We start from the raw sequence: 18440 nt of genomic DNA on the forward strand, positions 1-18440 counted from the left end.
ATATACAAAAAAAAAAGGTTTGAAGATAACTTGTCATTTATCCATGCAAAACCCTGTTCATTGTGGACTAAGAAGTCAAGTTGGCAGTCATACTTAGTGATTGACACCTATTATTGTTTATGTGTGTATAAGAAGATAATGGTCAGTCACTGACTAGGACCGCCCACTTGACTACTTAGCACAGAAGGAGCAGAGGTTTACATGAGTAAATGACAAGTTATCCTGGGACTTTTAAGACAAACTACTAAGCTTCTCCTGCTCTATAAATTGCTGTCTTCAGGTTTGACTGTATATTTAACTTGAGGGTTCCCTTCAAATGAGTCTTGTGGGTTATAAGTCAGGAGGGCGGGCTCACATAACTGGCAGCTGTGTCTGTAAAGAGCTTATTCATTTGCCGGCTGTCAGTCATGGAGTGACACAGCTCACAGGACTCATAACCAGGATTTATTAGAGATGTGATATCATTTCTCCATCACTAACTTGGTGGCTTCCCCAGCTCTTGGGTTTGGTCACATAGAATCAGTGTGTACCATTGTGTAACTCCTGGATGGATACCAGGCTGCCGTAAACAGAGCGATAGTAAATAGCTCCATCTAGTGGTACTGCAATACATAACAAGTTGAACCTCTATTGGGAAGATCAAAGTTCATGGTTCCACCTAGCGGCCGGTCAGCAGTACAGCACCACTTACCTGTGTACCCGTTTCCCGACACACTTCTGCCATCAGGTCCGGTCATTACAGTGACCGAAGTTACCTCCGGTCCATCTCGTACAGCCGCAGCCACAGCTGCCACTGCTGCAGCTGCTTCTGATAAGCCGAGTCGGGAGGCATGAGTTTCATCCATGCATCCGGAAACAACCGAACCCAATTCCGGAAAGACACGAAAGTGAACCTCGGCAACACCCGAACACCCTTTCCGGAACGCGAAGGCAAAAATTAATAAAGCGAAAAGACCCGATGGTGTCCGGAAATTCCCGAGCACTCCCCGATTCAGAGACGCTGACGGAAACCACCGAGTAAATCCGATTCACACCGAAAATGGCTACTGCGCTGAAGAAGCGCACCCGAGCGTGACGTCTACTGCGCATGCCCCAAAACAAGCCGTCGCGCGACTTTCCCTAACGACGGCGACGAGGAAGAAGCCATGTTGAAATTGGTCGTATTGCATCTCTGTTCTCTTCGCCAGTGTGTCAAGGCATTGAAATCCTCATCGCTTATCAATCTAACTGTAATAAAGTGAATAGCACTGTCTATTGTATTACTGTTATTACTATAACGCTTTTAATTCAACCGTAGCGAGGTAGTTTTGCCCTCAACAAACATGGCGGTATCCGTTCGGTACCTACTACTTCGTGTGTGTGGCGGAGAGAGCCGAAGGCTTCCGAAAGTCCGAGAAATATGGCGCTGACCAGAAGAGGTAAGCACGAGACGCGTTGCCATAGTAACACGTCGGTTTGCCCCTAAAATAAGGCCATGAGCCCCCTTTTTCCCCGTTAGCTGCTGTATTATCAAATGCTATAATAGAGTTCTATGGCTGAGATAATCTTTCCTTTATGTTGGGTGAAGAGCTTAGGACCCACCATAGTGTCTGCTATAGGGAAACCCCATACTTCATCTACCACACTTTCCCTAACCCCAGTGCCTGAATGTTACCTGAGCCAGCAAGGGCGCTAAGGATCCATTCAGACATAGCAGATGTAGTGCAGATTCCGCACTGTGAATCTGTAGCTAATTACAGCCCAGGACATGTAGACGATCTGCTGTACAGCACAGGACATGTAGACGATCAGCTCTGTAGCACAGGGCATGTAGATGATCAGCTCTGTAGCACAGGGCATGTAGATGATCAGCTCTGTAGCACAGGGCATGTAGATGATCAGCTCTATGGCACAGGGCATGTAGACGATCAGCTCTGTAGCACAGGGCATGTAGATGATCAGCTCTATGGCACAGGGCATGTAGATGATCAGCTCTGTAGCATGCTCGGCCTGCAGCCTGGCTTTTCTGTGTATATTCTGCCCCCTCAGTGCATAGGGGTGAAATCCACGTGTAACTGATGTGGATTCTGCTGAAGAATCACTACAAATGTTATATTTATATCTACATATACTTCCATTGAGGCAGCAGTAAGGGGTAACATGGGCTACTCTGCTGCCCCCAACTTTTATTTCGGGAACTGCAATTCCCAGTCCCTTGCTCTGATCACGTGCTGCCGCAGAGGTCCATCATTGCAATCCATCCTGTATGTCCCATTTGCTTAGACGCAATGGGGGAGATTGATCAAACATGGTGTAAAGTGAGACTGGCTCAGTTGCCCCTAGCAACCAATCAGATTCCACCTTTCATTCCTCACAGGCTCTTTGGAAAATGAGAGGTGGAATCTGATTGGTTGCTAGGGGCAACTGAGCCAGTTTCACTTTACATCATGTTTGATAAATCTTCCCCATTGTGTCTTTTGTATATGCATTGGTTTGTCCCGCTATTGGTGGTGCCCGCTATCTTCTTGGTTGCTATTTGCTTAGATCAGGGATGTCAAACTCAGGCCCTCCAGCTGTTGCAAAACTACAAGTCCCATCATGCCTGGACAGCGAAAGCTTTACCTTTGGCTGTCCAGGCATGATGGGACTTGTAGTTTTAAAACAGCTGGAGGGCCTGAGTTTGACACGTCTGGCTTAGATTGTCAGTGAATAATCTCTCTAAATAGGTAATATTGACATTCAGGCATTTGGGAAAGCTGGGTTACACTTTCTGTAGGCATGCATTGGATATCGCAGTAAGTGTAAACTGAGGCCTTATTCCTTGCGGCTCGGTCATCACAGCACAGCGCATATCTATATGGTTCCCACGCTCCCAGCATCATATCAGAGATGCTGCCGTGCAGGAAGGAGACCCTGGTACAGGCCCTCCACGTCTGTGTTCTGTGTGAAAACCGTTGCACCAATTCTATGTATACTCATATACAGACAAGAGTGTGATGTGTCCTAAACAGCCTCCTCCAGGGGCCACTGTCTGACTTGGGTATTAAAGTGAATGGGTTATAAGCATCCATGCTTTTCATTTTTAGTATTTATGACTTTATAATATAATATTTATATGAATAATATTTAATATTTCTAATACTTTATAGTAGTATTTAAAAAATTATTTCCATAACCCTGCAATATGTGATGGACCCCCAACTCCCCAAGCAAAATTAATAAAACCAAAAAACACAAAATAAAGACATGACACGGTGTAATCAGATGTCAAATGGTCAAATTTTATTTAAAATTGCATGACACTAAAAAGACTCACAAAGAGTCACCCTCCAGCAAGGAAAAAACCCTGTAGAGGAAACCTCGAGGGAGCCATGACTGGAGAGTTGCCCCTCCTCTGGGCTTAGAGGGTAATACTAATATAACATAATTGGCATAGCATACCAACTAAATAGACTATAAATATACTACACCTGATGTGTCAGAGATCTGGCTGCCATATCTGTCACCTTATTAATAGCTAGGCGGAAGCCCCTTTTCTTCCCTACAGTTCTAGGTCCACCTCTCAAGTAGGTGGAGACTCCATTAAAGGGGTAGCCTAAACCTTCTTTCCCCTGCTAGAACCTTCAAATTATATCAAGGGTAGGAGAGAGTAGTCAAGCACAAGGCCCTCTGGCACATTCAAGATGGCAGTGATCCAGGCAGCGTACCTCTCTTATATGGAACTTTCTTTATGACATAAGTGATTGTCCTCACAGCTCATGGTTGCTATGGTTACCACAGGTGCCTACAGTGAACTGAGGCATTAAAGGGGTACTCCAGTGCTGCTGATAAAAAAAAAAAAAAATCAATCAATCATAAACATAGTTTTTACACTTACCATCCCCTTGCCTCCTGAGTCTGCCTCTGTTCGAATTTCCCGCTGTTTGCAGGTCCCTAAAGCTCCAGTTGGTGTCTTCATTTTTTCTTCACTTCCTGGTTTGGCCTTTCCCATTATGCACTTTGTCTCCTGTGATGTCTAACTGACTGTGTTAAACTGCTAGACGGCTTACAGCTTGCTTAGCCAATCAGAGCTGAGCAACCTGTGTCATCTGACAAAGGGAGGCTGGCTTAACAGGACTTAGACCCACCCCCCTCTTGATGATGTCATTGTCACAAAATGGCTGCCACAGAAAAGGGGTCAACAGTCATTAGGTAAGAATGAGTTTACTTCACTTCCTAGTACAGACTCTTGCCTATAAAGAGGAGTCACTGTTCCTTTATTAGATTTGCCCAAAACAACTCCCCAAATTCAGACTAAAAAAATTTTAATAGAATTTATGAGCAACATTGATTGTAAACTAGTGCGTCACTTGTCTTTAGTAATAATATAAGATGAAAACTAGAATGTGATTGGCTGCTTTGTGTCATTTATAATAGACTTGTACTGTAATTTACTTGTTTTTTCTCCACAGGAAAGGGCCCACTGGTCGTATCCTTTAGAGGAAGTGTAATCCTGTCGTCGCACTAGGCGTCCCACATACATATGGGAATTATATTTTACAACCTAACCGGAAAGAAAGGTCACATTTGTCCTGATTTAAGTGCCAGGACAACTACGCATCATACACCTTTGGTAGGGGGAGAAAAAAAGAACACATGGTGTAAGGGAGCACCGATCTGCTAGACAGAGCCTATTACATGGCTTGATGATAATGGCATGGCAATGTCCATGCATCCCTTGCTAGTGTTTAAGACGATTTTTAACCCCGATAAAAATTCTTAGAAGTTGGGGGTTGTCTTATATGCTGGGTATGGTCGCCCCATACGGTGGGGGAGCTCAAAAATGACCCCATCCCCACCGTATGGGGTGACCATACCCAGCATACCACTATAAAAAAAAATTCTACTCTACTAGAATGACAGAGGCTCCGGAAGTCCCCGAAGCCTCTGTCATTCTCTCGAAGCTCTCCCAGTGGCCGAGTGTCTCTGAGCTACTCTGATCAAACACTCGGCTGCCTGGGAGAGCTTTGGGGACCTTCGCCGCAGGCAGTGTACGTCACACTGCCTGCACCGTGAATGGGACAGGAGACGCGCAGCTGCCGGGAACGGGTCACAGGGGAGTTGATTGTTTTTTTTTTTTTCTTTAGCTGCAGTTAAAGGGGTACTCCAGCGGGGTACTGGAACCTCCCCGGTTCCAGCGGCGGGTCCTGCATCGCATCGCTCCGGTCCCCGGCCGCTCCTTGGTGTCTGACGCGGGCCCGAGACGATACGTCTCAGGTCCACTTAGCCAGTCAGTGACAGAGGCGGGATCTGAGCGGACTTGAAACGGATCCCACCTCCGTCACTGACTGGCTGAGCGAACCTGAGACGTTACGTCTCGGGCCCGCGTCAGACACCAGGAAGCGGCCGGGAACCGGGGACTGGAGCGCCGCCGCTGGAACTGGGGAGGTGAGTGGACATCATTTCCCTTACCCACCTCCTCCCCGGTCCCAGGAAAAAATCCCCCCCCCCCCCCCCCGCTGGAGTACCCCTTTAACGCCTGCCTGACTGCAGCAGAGCTCCAGCTGGTAAACCCTGCTGCGATCAGGCAGGGGTTAACATTTTCCGGCGTATAAGGCGAACCCCCTGACAGTCTTCTTAAAAGTCAGGGGTCGTCTTATACGCCGGAAAATATGGTACATGTAAAAAAAAAAAAAAGCTATATTTTACCTCTCCACGCTCTCTGGTGTTCCTCTGGGTTCTATGCAGCCGCTGCTGGCACTCCTGACACGTGTCTTAAGTGACAGGCATCTCAGCCAATCACTGACTGAGATGGTGCAGCACCACAGCCAGTGATTGGCTGAGCTACTAGTCACTTTAGGGACGGTTTCAGAAGTGCCAGCGGAGACGCCAGAAGGACATCAGGGAGCCTGGAGAGTAAAGTACAGTATAGCTTTAATATTTTCAAACACTTGGGGGAGATTTATCAATGATGTGTAGATTCTTGCCTTCTCCGTGGCGTACGCCAGCTGTAATCCCGGCTCGCCTGATGTGTGGACCTAAGGTGGAGAGGAGGCGTGGCCAGATTTATCATGATTTGCGCCTGCTGGTAGGTGTAAGTCATAATAAGAGCAGGTGTAGATTTGTTGCTGCACAATGACTGAGCCAGGTGCAGGGTCGGCCAGCTTTACCAAAAGGCGTACACCTCTTAGTAAATCCAGCCAGGGAAAAGGGGGCGGGGCATCATTTAAGACCTGTGTACGACTACACCAGTCTTGATAAATGTCCCCCACTGTGAATAAGCTGCATCAATGTTGTAGTTGAAGCCTTCTCTGGTGGTGCACCCACAGTAGCTTCCAGACTTTCTTGCATCTAACAATGGCGACTGAGAATTATACATCTATTCATAATGGGAGATAATAGCGATAACATTTCTTCTGTATTCTCTAGCATATATCTTCAGTCCAGTGGTTGTAAGCTTTTAGTGCCTGCAGTTGTGATGCTCTTTATTGTTTGTACTCTCCATTATCTTCTAGTTGTTTTTCTCAACAGTAAATTACCAGCGATCATCTGTTCCTCTGCAAATCCTATTTTACATCAATGTTGTGTATTATGTTTTTTATTTTGTAGCGACCCTGCTTATGATCATTTATAAATGTAAGTACCGGGCAGAAGTTTGGTCAACTATTATATCTTAATATCTTAAGATCTTAATGCTGTGTGAACATAGCCCTATACTACGGCGTACTTGTACTAAATCCACTAACTTAAATGTCTGTGCCTATGCAGGTTTTGTGCATATATTCTATAAAAATGGTGTCATGAAATTTTTTTTTGACATGTCATCACGCACGTCAAAAGTTATTGATCATAGCAGAGAGAGCGCAGCAGCTATGCCAATAACTCCCCAGCTGTATCTCTGTAATGACCAATTCTGACAATGTATTCTATGAGACTACATTGTCGGAACTGGTGACCAGCCAGGAAGTGGATCACAGTATATCTCCTGTTATCTCCCCAGCTATATCTCCTGATCTCAGTGGTTCTCAGGAGTGAGACCCGCTGTGATTAATAACTTTTGACATGTTTGAAGACAATAAGCAGTAAAGTCCTGCAGCATCTATGGTTTGATCAAAGAAGATTTATTTCACATGAAACAGTACAGAAATGTAAGTTGAAATGTCGCATTTCTGTACCCGATCATGTAAAATACATTTTCTCTGATCAAATCACAGATACTGCAGGAGTGTTGGCCCTCCATGCACTTCAACAGCCATAGTGGACCAAGTTCTTTGGTGTTATTGGACTCTCTTTTTGGTGTGCCTGATGCCATGTCAAAAGTTACTTTTCATGACAGTGACTCTTTAATTTATTTTACATAAAGAGTTAAAGGACAACTCCCATGAAAAACTTTTTCCCAGTAATTGAAGCACATTACAAAGTTATATAACTGTGTAATATGCTTAAATCACCTATCTGCCTCCCTTCCCTGTCTTTTCCCCCCTCAACCCCCCACCAGGAAGTGTAAGAAACTCACACAGACCTAATTACTGTGTCACCAGTTTCTTCTCTCAGCTTCTTCTTGTGAGGATGCTCACCAGCCTCCCCCTCCCTTGTCAGGTGACTCTGCTTGCTCAGCTCCGATTGGCTGAGCAACTGCAAGCCATCTGAGTTATGTCACTTGCTTATCTTCTCTCCACTACTGACTCCCAGCACATAGGCAGCCCCCCCCCTACCCTCATACTCTCTCCTGCTGCCAAGTGGACTCAGTGAGTGAAAGAGTCCTGTCACTTGTTTATCTTCCCTCCTTGTGCAGATGTCACTTTGCAATGTACACTACATTGCAAAGTGACAGTATGTGTGTGCAGCTTCAGTGCAGGGGCTGATAACCTGTGTGATTATACAGCAGCCTGATGGAAGAGAGAGAGAGGGGTCATGTTTAGTGTATGATGGGAGTTGAAGTGAATTGAGGGGGAGGGACTTGCAACGTCACAGCAGCCAAAGTGCATCATGGGAAGCAGGAAGTAAGGGAGAAATGAAGACTGAGAATGAAGCTCAGGCTGTATGCAGACGGTGGGAAATTCAAACAGTAACAGCTCAGGAGGGATGATAAGTATATAAACTATGTTTCTGATTGTTTTTTTTGTTTTGTTTTTTCTTAGCACGGGAGTTGTCCTTTAAGTAATTAGAAAAACATTGCCACTTTATTTCAGAGACAACATGACTTTTGTCTCCAGTTCAGGTGGGGGCTTGCAATTAAAAGAGAAGTCCGGCAAAAAATTTACTTCCTGGATAAAATGGTGATGTCACGACCCGACTCCCAGAGCTGTGCGGGCTGTGGCCATCATCCTCTTCAGCAGCCACAGCCCGCACACCTCTGGGAGTCTGGTCGTGACATCACCATTTTATCCAGGAAGTGAAGCCATGATGCTGTAGTAGGTGCAGGAAAAAAAGCTCTTTATGTGCATTACCCATAATTAGTGTGTATTGGTGATTTGTATAACTTTTGGGGGGCAATACAATACTTTAATAAAAATTTTCGCCAGACTTCTCCTTTAAGTACCATTTACTTCAGCGGAACTAAGCTGCACCCAAACTGAAGACAAGATTTAGGCTGTCTCTGGAAGAAATTGGCTATGTTTTTCTAAAGCTTGATCAGCCTTTAAAGCATGTAAGTTAATGCTAGAGATGAGTAAAATTTGAGCACGCTTTAGTTTGTCCAAACCTGAGTGTGTAGCATTTGATTACGGATGGCTAAAGAAGTTGGATGACGCCCTAAGTTGTACCATGGGCTGTATCCCTGTTTTCCAGGACTTCCTTTGGGCTACACATCGGTAATGAAATGCAGAGCGCTCAGGTTCAGGCGAACTAGAGTGTGCTCGAGGTTCACTTGTCTCTAGTTGATAGACATGGTTATACAGGGAAAATTTCTTATGTCGTTGTTTTGTTGTTAGTATACACCTTTTACGATTTTACATCTTTCTCATAGGTCAGGTCTTCAGTTATCCCGATTCTAATTTAGCATTAGATCTTGGTCTTCTCTTCTTGATGGCGATTGTGGAATCTGTGAGGCTGTACTTGGGTAAGAAGCAACATATACACTGTAAAAAACAAAAGTTTCAGCAAAAGATGGAAAAAAGGCAGAGTAACCATATATCTCTATCCTTTTTGGATTCTATTAAAGGGCTGTCCAAGAAAAATGAATGATTAGCTATGCTGCTGTCGCTGTGGGGGATGTAACAATTATGTATACTTGCCTGTCCTGGGCTGCCCGCTCTGTGTAGGTGTCAGCGTTTGCGCTGACATGCCACTCCCACTGGCAGCTGATGGAAATGCTGACATTGGCGCAGAGCAGGCAGCTCAGGACAGGTGAGTATACATTACTGACATGTCCCCACACAACCTTGGCAGCATGGCTAATTATGCATTTTTCCAGGACAATCCCTTTTAGTGATTCATTGCAAGGCCGATGTTTGGGTAAAGGAAATTATAATAGCATAGACCAGCCAAATATTAAATGGTCATGGTTGTTTCAAACAACTTCCATCCATGTTATAGCCTATGTTGTTCTTAACATCTTTGCAAATCAGGAGTCAATTTACCAGAAATGACCTCTTACCCCAGAAAAACAGCTCTAAAGTCTTGGCCACTGGTGTCATTTCTCTGTAGTCTTCTGTCCACTTTCTGTTGTCAAGGGAAAGGCCCTATTACACAAAGTGATTATCGTTGTATTTGGCCGATTATCGTCCGTTACGGCCGACAATCACTTTTTGTAATAAAAGGCGACGATCAGCTGGCATCGTTTACATGACGTTTCAACATGTTGAAAGACAAATGAAGTGGAGAGCAACGATCTGCTGCCGTCGCTCCGTGTAATAGGAGCAGTGTCAGCAGACCACCGCTATCTCCTATGGGCTCCCCCTGCAACTCCTCACAACCTCCTCTCACTTACCCGCTCTCTGTCGGGGCATGTAATAGTGCAGGCAGCGAGCGGGGAACAAGAAGCAACCGAGCGCTGACCTGACCCGTGTAATAGGGGATTCAGTAACAGCTAGATCACAGGAGATGGAATCCCGGGCTTATCATGTGCTGTATGTAGGAAAGAGGAAGAAAGCCTGGGCTGTGCGCATGCAACCTTAACCGGTCTACCTGATAAAGATGATCCACACTGTTCTATACTGCTGATATCTGATATATATGACTTATGTATAGATTATCTTTATTAAAACTATTATATTGTCAGTGAGCTTCATGATGGAATGCAGACTGATGATGTATTTATTACAGGAACAAGGGGAAACCTGAGAGAAGAAGAGCTGCCCTTAGGATCCAGCCTGTTCTTTACTGCCGGCAATGTCATGCTGTCTGTATATTTTCTTGTCTGGGAGACTTATATCCTAAGAGCAGATGTGATTATCAACGCCATCCTACTAATACTGTATGGACTGGAAACAATCCTTGCGCTGTTCACCATTGCAGCATTCTTCCGATAAGTTAGTTTTTTGGAGATGAAGATATTTATACTGGTGTTTTACAAAAGAAAAGAGAATTCCTTTCTGCGGGAACCACCTATAATAATAAACAAACAACTAAACAAATATCAGCAATAAACAATAAGAAGAAATTATAATGTATGTAATGTATACACAGAATATGCACAATACAAGTAATAAATGTCCTCTTCGAGATTCCTGCAGACATAACTTGTATTGACCTGCGGACAGATTTTAAGGGGAACTATCAGCAGGTTAGACAAATCTAACCAGCTGATATGTCTTTATTGCATAGGAAACACAGAGGAGGAAGGTTATGTGTCTTACCTTCCTGCTCGACGCCGTTCTGGTGCAGTTAGTCCTTTGCTCCATGGTCCAGTGAGACGGTTGGCTGGATTGGCACTGGCTGGCTGGATCAGCTATATGGGGGCGGGGCAGTGCTCCTAACGGGTGCTGAAGAGATGTCCAATAGGGAGATTCATCTAACCTGCTAATAGTTCCCCTTTAAAGGCTATGCACTCCCTGGAATGCATCTTTTTTATTGCATTGTACCTATAATGTTACAGAAAAAAAGGCATGAAAAACTGCAGGGGCATTTTTCCAAATACTCTGTGTGTGCCACCCTCCTTCAAGTCATCGTCAAAATGTCATTTATACAATTTTTTTTAAAAAATCACAGCCGAATACATACAGTAATTGCAGTCTACAGTTCTTATAGAAATTTTTAATCGTGGTTCATATGTCAGATAAGATCTGTATAATTTTCACAGAAATGTTTCTATTGAATCCGTACATTTTATTTTTATACTCTGTTTTAAATTAAACATATAAAATGTAGAGTGTGCATTTGTTTGTCTTTTTCTCCTTATAAAACAAGAGCACAAAAGATAAAAGACATTGCAGTCCTTCATATTGAAATTATCTGGATAAGTCTCCCGTAGTATAATGTAAGAGAATTACTCACTTTACAAGCGGGAGTGACCTAATAACAACCTGCAGGAGCAAGAGGAAATTCAAGTTCTTCCCATTGCATGAACAGTCCCATCAGGACAACACAGGTGCTATCTGGTGTGTGTTCACGTGTGCCAGTGCTGAGTTTTCACACATTGTGGTTCTGCTGTCTTTTTACTGCACTTACAGAAAATTCCCAGCAGACCAGAAGCAAAATCACAATGTGTAAACAGGAGCACAAGTGGTACCACACTTACACTTACACACACACACACACAAACATATATATATCAACGTGCTATTTTTAGCTGCATAACTTACACTACTGTACTATTTTTCTTCCCTATGGATTCCATCACTTGCTGGTTTTCTCTCTAAACTGTGACCATGCTGTTGCCAGCCTGAACACACACTTTCCCACAATCCCCTGTTCTCTGTGGAGACTGCCAGTACTTCCTGGAGATTGAGCATACCTGGCCCACCTTGATGGGTAATAATCAACAGCAGCAGGTTATCAAAACAAAGTAGGCATATGTGGGAAAAATTCTGCTTATACAGCCTGGTAGGGCATATGGGCACCATAGAGGATGGATGACATCTGACCAAGAACTACCAATTAGCCAGAGCAAAGAGTTGCTAACAGACAGTGGCTCTATCTGTCATGGTCACAAGCTTATTTATGTATTATGTGCTGTTTAAATAGCCAGACTGTAATACTAGGGTATGTTCACACAGAGTTTTATGTGGATACCATGTCAAAATGCACATGAAATCCACATCCCTTCACATTAATGTCAGTCAGCACAAAAAAAGGCATAAACTTATCACAAATGTATATATTTTTTTTAATTAAGTATAAAAAAGTAAAAATACCCCATCAGATGTGCAGAGGTACAAGTGATACACAGTTCCATACCATGTTTAGCCCTATTCATCTACTGTTCTACTACTAGAATGAATTCTATGGATTGCCACTAGGTGGCAGCACTCACTGTTATAAATCTGTATACACTATTTTAACTTGGTACATTCTTCTATTAGTTTTTTAATCTATTTACTATACTTATTAGTATATTTCATGATAGCAATGTATTGTAGTATACTGCTGTCAGTATATATTATGAACACTTTTACATTTATACATATCTGGTTCATGTCAGCAGCAACTAAATATAGAAATGTCTACACAAAAAAGCCAGATACTTTTCTTGTGATATTGATTTAAGGATCATCAGAGAATGGACAAGCATAGAGGAACAGTTGTCAGGTATTGGCCTCTGGCTATTAACCGGACGGCTTAATGCAATGTGAGTAATATCAGTGCAGACTGCTGTTCAGATATGAGTGGTTTACAGGAGTGAAATTACCATCTGGTATTAAAAATAAAAAATACTGGTATGTTTTTTTAGTGCCCCCCATGTGCTTGCTCCCCCCACCCAAAAAAAATAAATAAAGTGGTCCCAAAGTTACAATATTTTCTACATAGTATGGGCATTTTGTGGATAAAACATCCATGTTGCTGAAGTGCATGCACTGATTTTCTAGTATAGTGCAGTACCACATGTTCTGTACTAATCCAGTGGACAATAGGTGAGGATGGCTCCATTTTATTTTTCTATAACGTAGTGTAAACTGAATAGGACCCTATATAAAGCTCCTATCCTCTACACCGAAAGTGGTTTATAGCTTCCAGTAACTCTATTTGATTATTGTATGTAAGGAGTTATCTATACAAGGCTATATCTATATTAGTTACCTATTTATTTTTAATCTTTATTCTTTTCATTTATTCTTATTTAAAAAAAAAAAAAAAAAACATTTCAGTGGCTTCAGAACAGACTACAGTATTTCTATGGTGTTATAGTGGTCATCCTGGAATAATGTTAATGATGAGCCACAGCGATCACGTGGGCACCTGTCATTATCCGCTAAAAGTGACCCTGAAGGGAAAATTTTGCAGTTTTCATACCTTATTTTATATCACACGTCATGGTGCTTGTTGCAGTAAAAGCTGATCTTTTATCATCTGTGGATTGTGCTACCCATGCGGGGCTTGCTGACCGAAACGCCACTTTGACCCGCCCACAATGGGGCTGTGGAGTAGAGATGAGCGAACCTGCCGAGATTCGGGTTTGTATGAACCTGAACTCTCGGCATCTGATTCCCGCTGTCTGCAGGCTCTGTGAAGAGGGTGGATATAGCCGGAGGACCGCCTGGAAAACTGGGATACAGCCTATGGCTATGGCTGTATCCCAGTTTTCCAGGCGGTCCTCCGGCTGTATGCACCCTCTTCACAGAGGCTGCAGACAGCAGGAATCAGATGCCGAGAGTCCAGGTTCATACGAACCCGAACCTCGGCAGTTTCGCTCATCTCTACTGTGGACCCGCGCCTCTGTGATGTCATAATCGTCTAGGCCCACCCCCCACGACCATTTGAACAGGCCAGCCTATAGGTCTGGGCCCCACCGCCTCTAGGTCGGCCCATACCAAAGGCTGCTGACGTAGAGCCTCGCCCAGGTAGCACAATCTGCAGACGATAAAACATCACTCTTTTCTGGAACAAGCGCCATGACGTATGATATAAAATAAGGTCAGAAAACTGCAAAATTTACCCTTTACACCTGTGTAGAGAAGTCATAATGAAAAAAGGGGGGTGAGTGTCACTTCAAATGCAGCGATCTTGGCTGCACCTAAAGGTGATAGTGACAGGAGCGCAGTTGTCAGATCAAGACCTCCACAGTGTGACTGCAGGGGTCCTGATCGTTTTCCCTGACTGGCGGAGGAGTTATTCTTTTGTGCGATCCAAGTGGTAATCTTCTAAGTGAGTCTGCCTGAGGCAGGGAAGATCGCTAATAATGGGGCAGATTCATCAAACTGGTGTAAAGTAGAATTGTCTTACTTGCCTCTAGCAACCAATCAGATTCCACCTTTCATTTTCCAAAGAATCTGTGAGGAATGAAAGGTGGAATCTGATTGGTTGCTAGGGGCAACTGAGCCAGTTTCACTTTACACCATGTTTGATAAATCTCCCCCTATCTGTTTAAAACACATATAAATGAATAAACATATTTTATATCGCAGCGTGCATAATTGTCTGATCTAGTAAAGATTAACAATTATTCCACACAGTGAACAGTGTAAAATAAAGGAGGAAAAGGGATTGCTGATTTTTTTTAACACATTATCTATCAGAAAAAAAAAATAAAAGCAATCAAGAATTCCCATCTACACAATTATGATACTAATAAAAACTAAAGATCGTGGCGCAAAAAAATTATGTCCCCCACTTTCTGTCTTGTTTCATTATTTGTTGCCCTTGGTAACGGCCCACTGGGCATTCATATTCTTGTGTCGCACATGCTCAGTTCAGTAGTCACATGATCTGCCCTATTAGTACTGGCAATTGTTTTTCACTTCACTTCACATGAAAGCAAGGGGGATTGTGGGAAAGTGTCTGCAGTGTTACAACGTAACAGCAGGGTCACAGTTCAGAGGGTAAGTTAGGGAGTAAAGGGATCCATGGGGAAGAAAACTAGCACAGTGATGCACATTTGTTCTTCTTTACACATATATATGTGGCACACATCTGATTTTACCTTTTTTGCCTCATGACACCGCCCCTTTAAATTCTGTCCCTGCTTCATTGACAGCTTGGAAAAGGTGACATTTTTTGAACTGCAAATTCAAGATAGGTTTTCCACCTCTCTTATGTCTAGATCTCATCCAAATAACAGTCTGATATTTCTAGGACTCAGTCTTTTGAGGGTCACAAGCCACTTTTAAAGAAATACATAGGCATGTTTGGTGAAGTTGTCCACGGACAATTTTATAGCCAATTGCTTTCTATTGGGCTATTCACACAGTCCTTTTTTTCAGGGATCCGCAATCCGTTCTGTGAAAAAATAGTACCTCATAACTCGGACGAGGTCATGGTACAGATTCCCCATAGACGTCTATGAGTTATATATTTTTCACAGATTGCACAGATCGGACAAAGCTTTAAACAGATCCATGAAAAACTTGAACATGGATGCAAAATTGATGTATGGATGTTTTTTTCACAAATCACGGAGGTAGATCTACACACCTTGAAAATCACTAAATGTGTGAACAAGGCTTGTTCACACAGAGCAAGAGCGGCGTAATTTCGACAATTCCGCCACGGAATGCCGCCAGCCTCCGTATCATAATGACACTCTATGGGACGCGCTCATGCTGCATCTCTCATAGAGTGTCATTATGAGACGGAGGCTGGCGGCATTCCGTGGCGGATTTGTCTGCCGTTCTTGCTCTGTGTGAACGGGGCCTTAAGCCATAGAGCTGAGCTCCAAATAATACTAAATTAGGAAAGTCTGATATTGCTTCTACCTTAGGGCCCTCTAAGGGTCCATTTACACATTAATGGGCGGTCCCGGAGCATTTGGGGCATTCCCCATGCTCCTGGAGCACCCGCTCGGCTGCCCTAGCCTGCCTCCTCCCGGCCCGCCCCACTATGCATATTCATATTTGCATAGCTCGGCCGCTTGTAATGTCGCATGTGCAGGGAGCAGCCCGTTACAAGCGGCCGAGCTATGCACATATGAATATGCATAGTGGGGCGGGCCGGGAGGAGGCAGGCTAGGGCTGCCAAGCGGGTGCTCCAGGAGCATGGGTAACGCCCCAAATGCTTCTGGACAGCTCATTAGCATATTAGCAATTGGTCGAAAACGGCAATATACTGGACCGCACGGGAATAGAAATTACAGCACTGGAATCCGAAGGTAAATAGCGCCTGACACATATCAGCAGGTTCAATGGGCCGCTTTAAGTGATCTTTCCGTGTGTATGCAGACAACCATCAAATGACGAACGGAAATTCGCTTGCACCTTTTGAGCTGACCATAAAATCATTGTTAATCGGTTGCAAATCGTTCAGTGTATGTGCGCATCATTCATAATTTCAATTCAATTCATTCAAGCTAACGACTATTGTTCTGGTTGTTCCCAAATGCGCTAGCTCGCAATTGTTTATTGTTAATTGGTGGAAACAAAAAATGGCTTTTTCTAATAGGTACTTTAGGCTATGTTCACATCTGAATACAGCCTACAGTACAGTATGTTTGTGATATATGTTGGCAAAGAAGCATATCGCTATTTTAATGTATATCATATACCATGCCTTGGCCAGATCAATTAATTTGTTGAGTATTACGGTATCTATGTTTAGTCCATTTACAAAAGTACTCATGTAGGCATTCTAATAACCAAAACCAGAAGTGGGTTGAAAATACAGAAACAGGGCAAATCTTTCCATTATAATTTTGTCCTGTCAGTTCCACCCCTTAAGTTGAAAGAAAACTGACCAAAAGACTCATGGACATACTATGTGTGAACAAAGCCTCAATACGCCCTTATATACAGTATTTCAATCTTACTACAATGGCCCTTCCAGATCATGAATCCACCTTGTTTTCTGTGCACAAATGGTTAAATATTCAGTGTGTTTAATGACTGTGATGATATAGGCTAATGACTTGGAGATGGTATGCTCTACGCCCAAGAAGGGAGGTAACTATAATAAGTAGAAATATGAGCATTGTCAGCCAAAACTGCGCAAAAGAAGAATGTTGTTGTATCTGGATTCGGTGTCTTCCCACACCGTGAATTAAACGACCTAATGTTTTGTAAACCCTGTTTTGCAACATTAGATGCATAATTTAGGGGAATCTGATCTTTGTAGTCAGATCACTTTATTAGCGAATAGACAATTAGAGAGAGATCTATCAATAAAGCTCAGTGGATGGGACCATCATTGTGACTGGATGCCCTGCTTCTGTACATTTTCTTTCACAATGATTCCTCTGAACGCTGCAGCATTTTACTGTAAATAATATGTAGGAACAAGAGCCAACACCAAGCACCTCCACTCTGCACGTGACAAATGAAGAAGCTCCACCTCGTCCAATCGACCGTAGACAGATAGATCACAGCGTAGGCGGAGAGTCTGACTAATGTGTCCAGTAACTTTGCATATACAGTGGTGCCTTGGATTACAAGCATAATTAGTTCAGGGATCATGCTTGTACTCCAAATCCACTCTTAAATCAAAGCACATTTCCCATAAGAAACCACTGATATGCAGACAATTGGTTCCACACTCCAAAAATAATGATTTTTTTTATTCTGAATAACATGTAGAACAGGTGAAACAAACATTTAGAAACAGCTAAATATTTGATCGTATAAGTTACTGTGCTGTATAGCAATCAGCATGTGGAGTATAATGTATAGTAACTGCATAAACCTGAAAAAAACAACAGCAGTTTGTAGATACAGGATGGAGCTGCAGATCCCCATAATGCAGTAGTGTAGAATAGAGAAGCAGGGCTGCTGTCAGAGGTCTGTGTGGTCACATGACAGCAATGAGGAAGGGGTGTGTGTCCAGCATGGACCAATCAGGAAATGAGAATCAAAGAGCTGTGCAGGAGGACAGTGACAGAAACTTCTCTATACAGCAGTGTGTATAGATGAAAGTGAGTGCAGGCACAGTATAGCAGCAGTGTGTATAGCTGAGTGTGAGTGCAGGCAAATTACAGCAGGAAGGGAGAAGATGAGAAACACAAGGGCTGACAGAGACTGCAGGGAGCATGAAGGAATGAGCAGGGCATATGTGGGCACATAGAAGGGTTACAGCTATAAAGAGAGATTACCTCTACAGGTCCTGTACCCTGGTTCAAGCCTCAGCCGGAAGTGGATCTGCCATTATTTGGAAGGTGAGGGAGACTTCCTGAGTACAGTGCTGTAGACCCCGCTATGCAGATCATGCCCTTCCCCCCTCCCCCTCCCACCCAGTACAAGGAGCTCCTAAACCAAAGCAATGCTCTCAAACGAAGTTACAATCTTGCAAAAAACTCTCAATCCAAGTTACTCTTAAACCAAGGTACCACTGTATATATCATATCCGGCTCCAAAGATCACAATTTTCACAGGTAATGTATATCAAAGAGTGATGTCTCCACATCCTGGGGGACGCAGATGGAATCTTATTCAGACCACCTGGTTCGTTTAAGTGACTTTGAG

At 43.5% G+C, this 18440-nt stretch overlaps 2 protein-coding genes across 5 annotated transcripts in view; one reads left to right on the forward strand and one right to left on the reverse strand.

Moving 5' to 3' along the window:
* The window catches only part of DEAF1 (DEAF1 transcription factor), a 33566-nt gene extending 31776 nt beyond the window's left edge, over nt 1-1790 (reverse strand). For 2 of the 3 annotated variants that reach the window (XM_069965604.1, XM_069965602.1), the window contains exon 1: nt 692-1404. In XM_069965604.1, the coding sequence (XP_069821705.1) occupies nt 692-845 (154 nt within the window). In that variant the 5' untranslated portion in view covers nt 846-1404. Of the gene's footprint in view, nt 1-691; nt 1405-1654 lie in introns of those variants that run through there. The other variant, XM_069965603.1, reaches the window with a different exon arrangement.
* TMEM80 (transmembrane protein 80) lies at nt 881-11198 on the forward strand. Of its 2 annotated transcripts, none has more exons than XM_069965605.1 (6): nt 881-1196; nt 1298-1418; nt 4431-4447; nt 6501-6594; nt 8927-9019; nt 10225-11198. In XM_069965605.1, exons 1-6 carry the CDS (start codon nt 1146-1148, stop codon nt 10428-10430), a joined length of 582 nt encoding a protein of 193 aa, XP_069821706.1. In that variant the 5' UTR covers nt 881-1145; the 3' UTR covers nt 10431-11198. The 2 variants fall into 2 exon arrangements, with proteins under 2 accessions (XP_069821706.1, XP_069821707.1); XM_069965606.1 differs by having other exon boundaries at nt 1138-1186.
* The last annotated feature ends 7242 nt before the right edge of the window (nt 11199-18440 follow it).

The sequence above is a fragment of the Dendropsophus ebraccatus genome, chromosome 4 (assembly GCF_027789765.1).
Source record: "Dendropsophus ebraccatus isolate aDenEbr1 chromosome 4, aDenEbr1.pat, whole genome shotgun sequence".
NCBI classification, from domain to species: domain Eukaryota; kingdom Metazoa; phylum Chordata; class Amphibia; order Anura; family Hylidae; genus Dendropsophus; species Dendropsophus ebraccatus.